At 56.2% G+C, this 13,758-nt stretch overlaps 6 protein-coding genes across 6 annotated transcripts; 3 read left to right on the top strand and 3 right to left on the bottom strand.

Moving 5' to 3' along the window:
• Positions 1-27: 27 nt before the first annotated feature.
• Positions 28-1,744, bottom strand: L969DRAFT_86218 (uncharacterized protein). The gene is made up of 7 exons (XM_014714068.1): positions 1,657-1,744; positions 1,548-1,604; positions 1,411-1,493; positions 1,292-1,357; positions 1,147-1,229; positions 985-1,094; positions 28-930 (listed from the first exon to the last, which is right to left on the bottom strand). Exons 1-7 carry the CDS (start codon positions 1,703-1,705, stop codon positions 98-100), a joined length of 1,281 nt encoding a protein of 426 aa, XP_014569554.1. The 5' UTR covers positions 1,706-1,744; the 3' UTR covers positions 28-97.
• A 54-nt stretch (positions 1,745-1,798) lies between these two features.
• Positions 1,799-4,028, top strand: L969DRAFT_22909 (glycoside hydrolase family 79 protein; the record flags this gene model as incomplete). The annotated part of the gene is made up of 6 exons (XM_014713602.1): positions 1,799-2,171; positions 2,222-2,272; positions 2,321-2,881; positions 2,931-3,018; positions 3,074-3,217; positions 3,263-4,028. Exons 1-6 carry the CDS (start codon positions 1,895-1,897, stop codon positions 4,026-4,028), a joined length of 1,887 nt encoding a protein of 628 aa, XP_014569088.1. The 5' UTR covers positions 1,799-1,894.
• A 38-nt stretch (positions 4,029-4,066) lies between these two features.
• L969DRAFT_46206 (uncharacterized protein) lies at positions 4,067-4,972 on the bottom strand (the record flags this gene model as incomplete). Its single annotated transcript, XM_014714067.1, has 3 exons — positions 4,067-4,227; positions 4,278-4,814; positions 4,864-4,972. 3 exons carry the CDS (start codon positions 4,970-4,972, stop codon positions 4,067-4,069), a joined length of 807 nt encoding a protein of 268 aa, XP_014569553.1.
• Positions 4,973-4,984: 12 nt separating this feature from the next.
• On the top strand, positions 4,985-6,476 carry L969DRAFT_86216 (uncharacterized protein). Its single transcript, XM_014714066.1, has 2 exons — positions 4,985-6,158; positions 6,203-6,476. The coding sequence occupies exons 1-2, from the start codon at positions 5,080-5,082 to the stop codon at positions 6,273-6,275; spliced, it is 1,152 nt and encodes a 383-aa protein (XP_014569552.1). The 5' UTR covers positions 4,985-5,079; the 3' UTR covers positions 6,276-6,476.
• A 368-nt stretch (positions 6,477-6,844) lies between these two features.
• L969DRAFT_16328 (uncharacterized protein) lies at positions 6,845-8,287 on the top strand (the record flags this gene model as incomplete). Its single annotated transcript, XM_014713571.1, has 7 exons — positions 6,845-7,374; positions 7,424-7,475; positions 7,525-7,728; positions 7,777-7,855; positions 7,902-7,994; positions 8,047-8,093; positions 8,141-8,287. The coding sequence occupies 7 exons, from the start codon at positions 6,845-6,847 to the stop codon at positions 8,285-8,287; spliced, it is 1,152 nt and encodes a 383-aa protein (XP_014569057.1).
• Positions 8,288-8,309: 22 nt separating this feature from the next.
• On the bottom strand, positions 8,310-13,682 carry L969DRAFT_93494 (uncharacterized protein; the record flags this gene model as incomplete). Its single annotated transcript, XM_014714065.1, has 9 exons — positions 8,310-8,414; positions 8,463-8,574; positions 8,612-10,254; positions 10,302-10,985; positions 11,037-11,172; positions 11,221-12,026; positions 12,273-12,440; positions 12,494-12,854; positions 12,904-13,682. The coding sequence occupies 9 exons, from the start codon at positions 13,680-13,682 to the stop codon at positions 8,310-8,312; spliced, it is 4,794 nt and encodes a 1,597-aa protein (XP_014569551.1).
• Between the last annotated feature and the right edge of the window lie 76 nt (positions 13,683-13,758).

Genomic DNA, 13,758 nt, shown 5'->3' with positions numbered 1-13,758 from the left:
TCGTCAGACTCGATGCGCTTGCTCGCAGCATCATCGACGTATCAACATGGACGCGACGTCAAAACGGCAAAGGGTACATTTCTAATTCCGAAAAGCTCTAGAGGATGGTGCGGTGAATCTCTGGACCGGTAGTGCCTCCTCGCTTGATGCGTGCCTCGCCGTACTTTCGCAGACGGATGCTCTCGATAGCGATGAAGCCGGTCGTATCGTCCGGCAAGAATCCACCGAGTTCGTCCATGGATGACTGAGAAGCGTCGTAGAGTGCAGCAGTCTGCGATGATCTGCCTTCGATGATCACATTACCCTTGAAGAGCGCCAAGCGGACAAGACCGTTGACATCCTTCTGACTGGCCGGCAGAGCAGCAGTGACGAATTCGCGTTCAGGGCTGAACCAGAAACCGTTGTACAAGATCTTGCTGAGCTCGGTCGTGATGAAGCCGTCTCGGAGTGCGCGAACGTTGCGATCGAGGACGAGTCCTTCGAGGTCCATGTGTGCCTTGCGCAGGATCGTACCGCCAGGTGTCTCGTAGCAGCCTCGAGACTTGACGCCGATGAACCGGTTCTCGACGATGTCGCAGCGGCCGACACCGTGCTTGCGTGCGATTGCGTTGAGGGTCAGGAAGAGCTCGACAGGGTCAGTGACCTTTTTGTTGGCTTGGTCGAGCAAGGTGACCTCGACGGGCAGACCCTTCTCAAAGACAATGTGTAGTCGCTCGGGAGCAGACGGCGCATCTTCGATCGACTTTGTGAGCTTCCACATATCCGCAGGCGGTGTCGTGTCGGGGTCTTCGAGTATGCCGGCTTCGTAGGAGATGTGCATCATATTCTCGTCTGTCGACCAAGGTTTCTTGGCCGTCTGCACGACGGGGATGCCTTGCTCGGCCGCATACTGGAGCAAGTGACCGCGACCTGCAAAGCGGTTGTAGAACACTGCCATCAGGGGGATCAGCGCTAGAATTGCTGCACGATAGGCTTCAGACTTGCCTGGCATGCGCCACGGTGCGATGACTTTGATGTCGGGCTTGAGCGCATAGAAGGCAAGCTCGAATCGAACCTGATCGTTGCCTTTGCCTGTGCAACCGTGCGAGACGAATCTGCTCACGCACGCGTCAGTGCCAAGCTCTGTGCAACCGTCAGGTGACGCACTGGCATCCTTCGCGGTCGGCAACGTCGATCATGGCGCGCGCGATGACGGGCCGAGCGAGCGAGGTACCGAGCAGATAGACTCCCTGTCGGCGTGCATTTCCGTCTGAGCATGAGGAGTGCTGCATCCATCTGCGATCATGCTGACCTCGTAGATGGCATTGGCTTGCACGGCCGGGAAGATGAGCTCGGTGACAAATTCCTTCTTGAGATCCTGTCCAACCTTGCTGTCAGCTTGGGCATGCTCGTGAAGACGGCGTGACTCACTTCGAGGAAGAACTTGATTGCGCCCACTTTCAGTGCCTTCTCGCGGGCGGCCTCGAAATCTTCCTCTTGGCCGACGTCGGCCACTGCATATTCGCAAGTCAGCTTGCGCTCCTTCGTCTACACCCTCGTGCACGCACTGAAGGCAACGACTTCGTAGCCTTGCTCAATGAGCCATGCCAGAATGCAGCTCGTATCTGAGATGCGCGCCATGAGCTCCTGTCACTGCAGCCCAAAGCTCACGCTGACCGAGTCCACCAGAGTAAGCAAGCAGTACACGTCCCTTTGCGCCTGCCATGACGACAAGAGAGGTCTACTCGATGAGTTTCTTCGACTCGAAGCCGGCAAGTCGCGCAGAACTTTTCGGTTGAGCTCGTCAAAAGTAACAGTAGCCAATCGCCTGCCTGCCTGCAGGTCCTCAGACTCGAGTCGTCCGATCTCAGATGCTAGCTCCGATTGGCAACATGATCAAGCTGACCCGACAGCAATGACGGAGCGATGCTTGGCGTGCCTCGCGCTTCTGCTCGCGTCGGCAGTACTCGTGACGAGTGAAGTGACGATCTATGCCACGCCGACACTCACAGGCGCCGCGGCAGCTTCGGCCACTGCTGCGTCTCGCCAGCTCACACCGCCCGCTATCCCTCCAGACCTGCCAAAGACGGTGGCATATTCATTCGGGGAAGGCGTGCCTGTCGGGGCTAGCACTACCGTTCCTAGCAATTTCTGGGGATGGAGCATCGAGCTCAGTGTCGCCTCACAGATCCGTACGTCCAGACAGAAGCTATACGGATGGCTCATTGACACATATAGACAGTGGGGAACTCGCCCGGCACCCTGCAAAACTCGCTGCTGAATTATTTATCGAGTACGTCCCTGCTCGCCCGCGTAAAGCGCTCGACTGACCGCCGCGCAGACTATCAAGCTAGAGCACGCAAGGGGACAGTCATACGGATCGGAGGCAACTCGCAAGACCAAGCAGAATATCGACCGGCCCAGCCTGTCCCAATCATCACCAATGGCACAGCACAGTCCTCTTCCTCTCTGCAAACGCCCTACCTCACTATGGGCCCTTCCCTCTTCGATACCATGCTCAACATGACCCAGCTCGTACAAACACAATGGATATTCGGACTCAATTTTGCCGACCCAGCCAACACGACTAACCCTACAATCATTGCGACTGCGCTCGAGGCCAGCTTGGGCGACAACCTGCTCGCATTCCAAGTAGGCAACGAGCCTGACTTGTATTCACAGAACGGAAAGCGGCCAGTCAATTACACTATACCCGAATACATCGTCGACTTCGGCGAGGAGATCGAGCTTCTCAACGGAACGACTGCACCCACAACGATAACCCAAGTCAACAAATTCACCGGTCCTAGCGTCTGCTGCGATTGGACAATGACGGACATTCTCGCCAACGGCTATCTCGCCGCTTATAGCACCAGCCTGGCCTCTGTCTCCGTCCAACATTGTGAGTCGGTCACATAACGCTGACGCGACGCGAGCTGAAGTATAGCCAGATCCTGACAATAATTGCGTCGCTGTTGGCAAGTCAGAGGGCACCGCCGTGGTACCTCAGAATGTACTGCAGAACTACCTCAACCATACGTGCGTCTTTTGCTAGAACATCTGGAGCTACCGCTCACCTCTACCTCGACGTCAGTGGCGCTACATATCTGCTCGACCAATACAACACAGTCGTGCCCGTCGTGCAAGCTCTGTCGAAGCCGTTCCATATGCTCGAGACCAACACCGCAAGCTGCGGCGGCTTTCCGGGCATCAGCGACGCCTTTGCTTCTGCTCTCTGGTAGGTTTTGTCCCCTCTCTACGAAATCGAGCTGAGACAAAGCAGGGCGGTCGACTATGCCCTCCAGATGGCCACGCGCAATTTCACGCTGGCTTTATTCCATGTCGGCGGGTCTGCAGTCGTATATAACCCCTTCACACCGCCACCTACCGATGCGCAGTATCTCGGCTGGACGACTGGGCCGTTGTACTACGCCGGTCTGGCAGTGACGGAGGCCTTGGGAAGCAGCAGCGCAAGCCAAGTCCTCGATCTCAGCTCTACCATAGATGACGTCCAGCCGGCTTACATCATATACGAGGCCGGCATGCCAGCGCGAGCTGTTCTGATCAACTATGTGACCGATAACAGCGGGGCGAGCGATTACACTGCGAGTCTAACCATCAGTGGCGTTGGCGATCAGATCAACGTCAAGTATCTGTCGGCTGCTTCCTCGACCGCGTTCGAAAACATCACTTGGGCTTCACAGTCATACGACAGCTACGATGGCACAGCTCAGGGCAATGTAAGCGTGACAACAGCACCTTGCACAAACGGCATCTGCACCGTCACCGCGCCTGCTCCTTCCGTCGCAGTCTGCTTCTTCTCTGATGCCATCTTGGCGGACTCGACGCCGACAGAGACGGCCAACTTTGGCAGTGGGACTGCCAATTCGACGACGCTGGCGCCTGCCGCGCTGGCCAGTAGCAACGGTATGGGCGGAAGACTTCAGCCCATTGGCTCAAGCGATCGCAAGAGCGATGCCGCCAAGTCAATAGGGAATTCAAGGACATTGACGATACTTTTGTGTTTCTCGCTGTTCCTCTTGTTGTAGCTCTACGCAATATGTCGTTGTAGCACTTGCACTTGGGTTCATCCAAACCAGCGAAGGATGAAGTAGAACGAGACAAAGACAAAGACGGCTCCGATCGCGAGGATGAAGGAGTCGCTCTTGCCTCGTCGCTCGATGAAACTGATGGTTGAACGAGACAGGCCAAGGGTGTTGGCCGCGCTCAGTAATCGTCTTTGCGTGCCTGCCAATCTGCCGTGAGCAGACGCTGATGAGGGAGCAAGAGAAGCGAACCTTTCATCATGTCGCGCTGGTTGCCAAGATTGCCAAGGATGGCCTGTCCTTGAGCTATGTAGTCGTCCAGGGCGCTGCCTGCATTGTTGTAAAAGCTATTCTCGTCCAACGCAGCGCCGATTCTACGCGTGCTCGGTTGAGGCTGATGGCCCAGAAGGGCCTCCCGACGAGATTGCGCTCCTGACTGGTAGCGAGATGAAGCAGATGAAGCAAAAGGTGACTCCGCCAGTCCTGAGGAAGCGCCGTTGCGTCCACTGACGGATGATCTGCGATGTGCCGCGCCAGACGAAAAGGCATTGCTCGTTGCGTTCGATTCGGGCGCAGCTTTGAGGTCTTGGAACTTCTTGTTGAGCTCTGCGTACTCGCTCTTGAACTTCTCCACCCTCCTGTTGATCACCATCAGACTTGATCGACGTGGCAAGCAACAAACGTGCAACAGAGCTTTGTCTTGCTTCTCCTGGACGAGCTCTCGCCTCGACATGTTCTCGTAGTCGTCGACCGTCCGCGAGAGACCTGCCAAGCTGGCAGTCACTTGTCCTGTCGAGCGTGTCAGCGATGGCGAGTTGGCATTTGGGGGCGAGCGTACCAATGAGTGCTTTGCGCTCGCCCTCGCTCAGCATGCCTGCTTCCCATCTCGACAGATCAGACGAGATAGAGGCCGTCTGCCTGGTCGCGAGCGTGTACAGCGAGTTCATCTCTGTACACGGCGACGTGCGGGCAGGCTCTCGTATCACAGCAGAGGCGCGCGCGCGTGTGTTCGCCTACGACAGCGTCATCACCATCGCGGGCACGGGAGCATGGGATGGCATGGACCGCGAACAACGAGCACGTGCTGACAAGTCTGGTCGGCGATGACGACGGAGAAGCGTTTGTGGCGGTAGCTCAGACCAAGCAGCCATCGTCTGTCTGCCTGCTCTCCGGTCTGCCCCCTCTTTCGAGATTGCTCGAGGATGCAGCACGTCAAGCGAAGCAAGCGCACACTCGGGAACTCATACGCCAAGCCAGTGCAACCTCGCTCGACTTGCCGCAGAGTCCAGTCAGTGAGGTCGCCTCGCCAAAGGACGGACAACGCTCGAGAGCCAATAGCGAAAGCTCGTCCGTAAGCAGCAAGACGCCGGCCAAACTACGCAAGGCGCAACCCGCTCGTAAACCCATACAGCCATACGAGATTATGCGAGCTATCGAGAAGAAGGATCTCCAATTACTGTTTGAAGCTAGGGATGCTTCCTTTGAGCTGCTCGTAGGCAAGCAGCGATCTGGCGATACGCCCCTGCTCTATTCGCTGCGGATCGGACAGTCACACAGAGACATATCTATACTGCTTGTGGGCGCACTTTCGCGCTTTATCAACCAGCTCGACGAGGGGCCGATCGACAGGAAGACCCGCGACTTGCTCAAAGCCGTTCGCGCCAATCTGAAGCTGGCCATCAACTACTCGCTGGCGGTCAACCAGACTGATCTCATCTCGTCATATCTGCAATGCATCGTCATGAGTGAAGGCGACCACTTCTTACGCGATACAGCCAATGCCGTCGCATTGGCACTACGGGCGGGTAAGCAGGGCAGGCCTGTCGCCATGGCTCGCAGGGCGATCCAGGCTTTCGCAACGGCCGAATTCCGAAGTCTCAGCCGGACCGATATGATATCTGACGCCGAGGCGTACCTTGGCAATTCTGCTGCAGACCTTGTCATCATGGGCCTTTGGAATCTCGTGCTCGATCACTACAAAGCAGGCGAGGCTCTGCCGTACTACCAATTCAGCCGTGACGATCGTCTGTTCAAGACCTTTGCAGACCGCATCGAAGCCGCCAAACGGGATGCTCACTATCGCAATAAGGCGACCAAGCTGCTAAAGAGTCAGATCGAAGTCCTACTCACTGTGTGAGTCGCTTCTGTACCAAAGATACCAAGCTAATTCGCTTCAGTATGGCGCCTCGCACACGCAACTTTCGAGAAAAGGTCGAACAGCTACAGGAAGCTCTAGACGGTGCGCCGTAGGTCGACACCCCAAACAACGAGCCAATCGCATCTCAGCCTCAGACAATACGTCGCAAAGCCGGCGCAGGCCTGGTTCCGACCGCCTCGCCAGCTTGTGAGCGCTAGCTCTGACTGCTCCCGCGTCGCGTGCACAGTATAGCAGTACACACCGCATGCCGAGTTGTCCTGCATAGCACAGTGACATGCATCGCATTACACGAAGCTTGTAGTCTGCCAGAAACAGAGCGCGTAGAGTAACCTCCCATGACCAACAACTAAGGCAGAGTATATATTCTACCACGCGGTGGCGTCCCAATGTTCCTGCATCATCTAGTGGTTATGATGCCGTGCTTATGTTGGAAGATCCTCGCTCGCGAGGGTATCCGTCATGCAAAATCGCGGACGTCCTGTGTTCAATCCACAGTGTAGGAATCGCCCTTTTTTGCGGCGGCTTGCAGCATAGTCTTGCCTCGAAAGACGTTGTGCCAGAGAGATTCTATAGGGTTGGGGGCAAACGCACAATTTTGCGGGCCGCTAAGCCGAATGTTCACGCGTGCCACGCAAAATTTTGGAGAGCGCAACCGCCAGGCATGACAGACGTCAAAATGGCAATGAGCGATCTGCCGAATGGCCATGCAGTGCCAAGCACAAGCTCAGGTGCTGCTCCGACGACTTCGAGCTCCTCACTATCTGCAGACGGGCCGGTGACGGTGACGCTCAAAGCAGGAGAGAACTCGTCCTTCAACGAGCTCACATCTCAAGACTACTACTCGGATTCTTATGCGCACTTTGGCATCCACGAAGAGATGCTCAAGGACACTGTTCGAACGGAGACCTACCGCAATTCGATATTGCAGAATAAGCACCTGTTCAAAGACAAAGTCGTCCTTGATGTCGGCTGCGGCACCGGCATCCTCTCACTGTTTGCAGCCAAGGCAGGCGCACGCAAAGTCATCGGTATCGACATGTCTGGCATCATCGATCAAGCGCAGATGATCGTCAAGGCAAACGGGATGGAAGACGTTATCACGCTTATCAAAGGAAAGATGGAAGAAGTCGAGCTGCCAGAGGGGATCAAGCAAGTCGATATCATCATCAGCGAATGGATGGGCTACTTCCTGTATGTCTCGCACTCAGCCCGAGCATGACGCATACTAAAGTCAGGCCAGACTGTACGAGAGCATGCTCGATACCGTCCTGCTCGCTCGCGACAAGTATCTCGTTAGTCTGCTCCCAGCTTCCATTGAACGACCGACTGAGGAGCGAGCAGGCACCTGGTGGCATGCTGTTCCCCGACCGCGCAAAGCTCTACATGGCCGGCATAGAAGACGCAGACTACAAAGAGGAAAAGATTGGCTTCTGGGACGACGTCTACGGCTTTGACTACTCATGCATCAAGGAGATTGCGCTCAAGGAACCTCTTGTCGACACCGTGGATCTTCGGGCCGTCGTGACGCGACCTTGTCTCGTCCGCGTATGTCGCACAGTCTTGGCTGACCGCGCTCGCTGAGAATCACCGCAGGACTTCGATCTACTCAAAGTCACCAAAGAAGAGCTCACTTTCGTTGCGCCATTCGAACTGACTTGCACAAGAAGAGACTGTGAGCTCCTCACACGCCATCGTCTCAGGTCTGACTAGGAGTGCAGACGTCCATGCGCTGCTGGCATGGTTCGATGTAGCCTTTGAGGCCTCTCATAAACCCATCAGCTTCTCTACCGGCCCTCATGCCAAATATACCCGTGCGCTGTCTTCTGCGCCATACCGTCGAATTGTACTCATTAGTTCATGCAGATTGGAAGCAGACCGTCTTCTACCTTGGCGATGCAGTCACAGTTGATGTAGGTCGATAGCTGCCTATGTCGACCGCGCTTACCATCTGCAACAGGAGGACGACGTGATCAAGGGAAGCATCGACGTCAAGCCCAACGCGCGAAACCCTCGAGACCTAGACATCGTCATCGACTACAAAGCGCATGGCACATGGGGCGGCAAGGGCGAACGAAGAGAGTACCGAATGTGCGCAGCATTCTAGCCATCGTCACTCGCACTGATACTCAGTCTACAGGGCATAGGTACTGAGCAGCTTGATTGCATGCGCACCCTAGACTTCGCGTAGACTTCACATAGCGGATCAAGTTGACGACTTCCTCGCGTCTAGACTACGGGCAGCCTCCTTCCTGACGCTCCGGACGAATGTACATGCATACCAACAACATGCGTACAAGCGCTGTAAAGAGGGTATCAACGATGCTGGTGCTGCTGCAACACAGGATGATGTTGGGTAGTTTGCTGACCAGACTGCGGCTGTGGATGCAATTGCTGTGCCGAGCCGGTGTTGGGTATCATCGACGCTAACGAATAAGATGCTGGAGTGCTACTGAACCCGAAGGGCGGCGGCCGCATTTCGGGCGGTGTCGGCCTGTCATGGGGACCAAATCGAGAGCCATCTTGAGGACCAAAGCGCGAAGGTGGGTGATCGAAGGACATGATCGGCGGCAAGCGGTAGCCTGATTGCTGCGGTTGATCGACGGCGCTGAGACCTTGGAAGCCTTGCATTAGCTGCGGATCGAGCGAATTTGCTGACGCCGCGTTCGATACAAAGCTCGGCGCTGACATGAAGCTTGGCGCCTGCAGAGATGACCTGGAGGGCATCTTTCGCATCGGATGTCGGCTGAGGCCAGGATCGGATTCCATTGTGAAGACAGACGCGTTATCGCCTCCCGAATGTCCTGTCTCTCCGCTTGAAACTGACTGCATATCGCTGTCTTCTGGTCTGCGGAAAGACCGCCGAGGGTCGTATGCCGGCTGCGTAGGCAGAGCGGCATTGTGCTCGTTGATTGGCTGAAGACCGGTGCGAGCGCTGCTACGATGTGTAGAACCTGTCGGCGCCGTGTCATCCAGCTTGTGCAAATTCAGGGGATCGTAATTGCGGTCCTGGGTTCGCTCGAGCTGCTGCTTCTTCTGAACGACCGCTCGTGCACGGTCGCGCGCAGCCTTGGCAGCAGCATCGCGCCGAGCTTTCTCTGCTTCCTTGGCCCGCTTCTCGGCTTCCTTCTTGGCCTTCTTGCTGTCGCCAACTGAGCTGTCGGTGTACATGTACGACGATGGTTGAGCATCTGAGGGCGAGCGTTTGAGGGTATGTGACCGCTGCGAAGCCGCATCTGACGAGGCCGAGGCTCTGGATGCGCCACCAAAGACAGATGGGACAGACCATTTCGGTCTGGCTTGTGAGAAGGATTCTGCGCTGGCTCGGCCATCGCGTGCAGGGAGTGCCAGCGAGTCAAGCGAGCTCGATGCAGCAGTCTGCGTCTTTGCAGCATCATACAGTGGCAGAGAGATGCTGGAAGTGATACTGCCACCAGCGCCTTCGAACACAGATCCATCGTAAAAGGTCGAGCCCGCGACAGACCCGCGACGACCTTCTCGCGCGTCGTAAGGATGATGCGGGTCGATATTGAGCCTGGACATACTTGGTAGCGGTGAGCGCTCCAGGTCTGATTGACCATCGTAGGAGGTAGTCGACTCGGCATAGGCTCGTATCGATGAGCCTGTTGGCAGCTGTGGCCCTGAGTTGGAGGAAGACATCGAATCGGGATAGGAATATGTCGAATCAGCGATCGAGTCATTGCGACCTCTGATGGACGGACGCATAACGCCAGGAATGACCAACCGGCCCGCACTCTTCTGAGTGACCATGCCGGGCGCACTCATCATTGCAGGATGTGAATGCGAGGGTGGGAGATCTCGAGGTGACATGACGGGAACAGGCATGGTGCCCTCGAGCTGTGCCGCAGATCGCGACGCAGAGCTAGACGATCGGCTCGGCAGCGCTTTAGGCAGCAGCAAAGGTGCGACCTCGCGGAAAAACGCGTGTTCGAGGCACTGTCGCGTCGTGCGTCGTCGTGTAGGCTCAAAGCGAAGCAGACCAGCAATGCAGTCTATGAGCTGAGGCGGCACCTTCTCATTGTCGAAAAGGGACGGCAAGGGTATTGGCTTCATCTGTGGCCCCTGTCAGCTCTGAATACCGATACAGCAAAAGGGACTACCTTGGGAAAATTGAAGCCGACTTTAGATGCCAACTGTACGCCATCTGGCCAATCGCCTCCTCCAATGGGCTCACCACTTTCATTGAAGCCGTAGTCTGGCCCAGGGTTGCCGAGGATCTCGCATATCCGGAAAACCTGATCGATCTCTGTCTGTCCAGGAAATAATGGTTTGAGCGTGACGATTTCGGCCAAGATGGTACCGAGAGCCCAGGTATCGACAGGTCCAGAGTAGACCCTCGATCGCAGTAGGACTTCCGGTGCACGATACCATCGTGTCGAGACGTATTCCGTATAAGGCGGCTGACTCTTCAATTCTCGCGCAAGCCCGAAGTCGGCAATTTTGACAATGACAGTGACATCCTTCTCTGGCGATGCGCCTGCTCGTGAGAAGCTTGCGAACGACGGATACGCCGCCAAGCCGGTCGTCGTGATGAGCAGATTCTCTGGCTTCATGTCCCGGTGGAAGTAGCCTGATGTGTGCACGTGGTTGAGACCAGACAGGATCTGATGATAGATCGAAGCGACGAGACCGAGAGCAAGAGGTCTTCCTTTACGAGACTTTGTTAGCTGATAGAGATTTCCCTCCATGCACTCGAACACGAAGTAAAGCTCTCGAGTGGATGGGTCCAGCCACGCATCGTAGAGCGGGATGATGTTCGCGTGCTGCGAGATCGTGTGTAGCGACTGCCACGATCCTCAGCGCTGTCTAAGCACTAGCGAAAGGGAGCTGCTCACCTTGAGCTCTTTCAGATTCATGCATTCATCCCAGCCGCCATTGAATGCCTTTTTCATCCGTTTGATCGCAACGAGCTGCTTGCCCTTGTACTCTGGTCTCGAGCTTGGACCTGGGGGCATCGTCCCAGGAGGTAGGCTGTATGATACGTCAGCTGAAGATACACTCGACAGTATGCAAACGCACGCAAGCGGCGAGTGCCAGTCGGCAAGCCAGACGGTACCAAAGGAGCCGTCGCCGACCTCTTTGAGCACAGTGTATCGTCTCTTGCCGATGTTCCGTATACCCTCTGTCGGCTGTTGCTCCGTCGTCGAGCGTTGCGGACCAGCGTAAGCAGGTATCGGGCTGAGCGTGTAGGCTGACGGGGCAGCCATGCTATAGGATGCTAGGCTTGATTGCCAGTCTGCTGCCTGTGAGGCGCTTGCAGACCTTTGCGAAGCGCTAGCAGATTGTTGCAAGGGCTGACCAGAGGCTGGCGAGGGTGCGTGACGTCTGGTCGGGAGCGATTTCGAAGAACGTTTGCTAAGCTGGACATCCTGCTGTGTCGCACCATGCACTCCAGCAGAATCATCCAGCTCTTGCGCCTGGGCGAGTCTGCTCTCCGGTGACGGGCTATGGCTCTGCCTGAGCTGAGACGGCGATCGCGGACTGGACTGATGGGATGCCATCTGGCGAGGCGACTGACCGGGCGAATGACTTGCTGAGCGATAAGGCTCGACCATCCTGCCATAGGATGCCGTAGCAGCCATCTGAGCAGCAGACAGACCCGCTAGCCGGAAAGCGTGAACGAGGACGCTGGTGGTCACGCTCTGCAGCGCCTGCGAGAGCGATACATGTGCAGGCAATGTGACCGATGGCGCTGAGCTTTGCCTTGTACTGAGCCCATGCGAGGCCCTGCGTGCGGTGCGATCTCGCCCTACGCTCGCCTGTGAGCAGGACGGTCCGTGCTCAGCTGGCTTGGCTGCGCTTGCAAGCTTGCGCTCCGGTTGCTGCTGAGCTTACGCGAGCCTAAGGGCAAGCTTCGAGCTTCGCGGCTTGTGATCCGAGATCGATGCAGGCCACGCTTGTGTAATGTTCTGCTAGCGTGCTGATCCCAGCCCTGTGGTGTACGCCTGCTCAAAACGGTCTCATGCGCAAGCTTCAGGCCTAAAAATGCTGAATATTGCATTTTCTCGTTAGTCAGAGTCTCGCTCGATCGCGAAGCAACGGGACGGTCAGAACATCGAATTCTCAAGGACCTTGATGAACTGGCCATGTCGATCGTTCTTCATGGAGTCCGGTCGGTCTTGGGTTGCACCGGTAAGGCGGATAAGCGGCGAGGGCGCTATCGCAATCTCGACCGTGGATCTCAGCAAGTCTCGAATGAGCGGCTGCAATTGCTCTCCTGACTGCGCAAAGTCGGGACACTAGTCACACCTTGTCAGCTCAAAGTCCGATTTGCTCCGAGCAGAAAATTTACAGCGTTCACTTCGAGCAGGCGCGGCTGAAGCTTGTCGTCGAGGAGAAAGTCGAGGCCGTAGATCTCGAAGCAATGCGGCAGGAGCTGGAAGTGAGCCGTCTGACCGAGCGCGCTCTGCCACAGCTCGGCAACGATCGCATTGATGCCTTGCTTTATGGATGCGACTCTGTCGGCTGCCAGCTGACCGCTGGCAAGCGGCTGATCGATGAGACTTGAGAAGGCGTGCACCGTCTCCTGCGCATCTCGTTGATCTTGCAAACATGTATTTGTCAGATGGGCTGCTAAGCTGTCGGTCTTGTCGCTAAAGGGCACATAGGGCTCACTGGCGAAGAGTGCTAGATATTCATCGTAGACGTACAGCCTGCACTTTGTTCGTCTCCACATCGCATCTCATGATAAGGAAAACGCACTGAAGCGCTCCGACAGCGAGCACGTAGACGCGCAAGTGGAATTTGCGTCCTGTCAAGACTGAAGGCGAACATCCAACGTCGAGCAAGACCGGCTCGATGTATTCTTGTACGACAAACCATCGCATCCGACTGAGGCTAACGGAAGTGGACTGATCATCATCATCGTCATCATCAGATCTGTCTTGCGCTTCTTCAAAGGAGGCCAGAATCCGCTCGAGCTCTTCTTTTGTCCGAAATAATCGAATGCCTTGACCCTTGTCGGCCATACTTGGCTTCAGGATGTACGTCTTGTCGGCCGAATCATCCAGAGCAGCTGAGAGATCATATAGCTCATCGAGCCACAACTCGTCCAATTCGTCTGCATGGCTGAGCTCGAACGTCCACGTAAGAGGCAATGCGTCCTTGAGCACTGAGCATGGTCGCTTGGCGACATAATGCTGAACAGTCAAAGGCAGATGATGTTTTCGCGTGAGCGCCTTGCGAATAGGATAAGCGTTGCAGAGCCCTCGTCCGGTATGAGCCATGTCAAAGTCAATGACATCATAGTCTGAGAATTGTACGACAGGATGACTGCAGCGAGACGGGTCAACGGTCACGAGGAGCTCCGGGAGGATGTCTGCAAAAGCCTCCAGCAGGATAGGCACGACATAGCTCGCGCTCGTGTTGCCCGTCGCGCCAGCATCGGGATAGTGGACCAGCGCAGTCGGTGGATCAAAGAGACTCTGTCTGCTCTCTGCGGCCAGATAGCCCTCCAGGGGCGTCTCTGGACCGCTGTTCATGCCGTCAGAAATTTCGACACGAGGCTAGCGCTCCAGCGCTGGCAGCACACGTGACTCGTCCTCGGCTGCATCGATT

Source organism: Mixia osmundae (genome assembly GCF_000708205.1).
Source record: "Mixia osmundae IAM 14324 unplaced genomic scaffold scaffold_3, whole genome shotgun sequence".
Lineage (NCBI taxonomy): Eukaryota > Fungi > Basidiomycota > Mixiomycetes > Mixiales > Mixiaceae > Mixia > Mixia osmundae.
Note: the sequence above shows the minus strand (reverse complement) of the source record. Positions and strands in the feature narration are given on the sequence as shown.

Coding starts and splice junctions, on each gene's coding strand:
- L969DRAFT_86218 (XM_014714068.1), bottom strand. CDS start 1,705: ATGGCAGGCGCAAAGGGACGTGTACTGCTTGCTTACTCTGGTGGACTC. Junction 1,230..1,291: donor AAGCCAATGCCATCTACGAG/GTCAGCATGATC, acceptor GCACGCCGACAG/GGAGTCTATCTGCTCGGTAC. Junction 1,095..1,146: donor GCCGACCGCGAAGGATGCCA/GTGCGTCACCTG, acceptor GTGCGTGAGCAG/ATTCGTCTCGCACGGTTGCA.
- L969DRAFT_86216 (XM_014714066.1), top strand. CDS start 5,080: ATGGCATGGACCGCGAACAACGAGCACGTGCTGACAAGTCTGGTCGGC. Junction 6,159..6,202: donor ATCGAAGTCCTACTCACTGT/GTGAGTCGCTTC, acceptor AATTCGCTTCAG/TATGGCGCCTCGCACACGCA.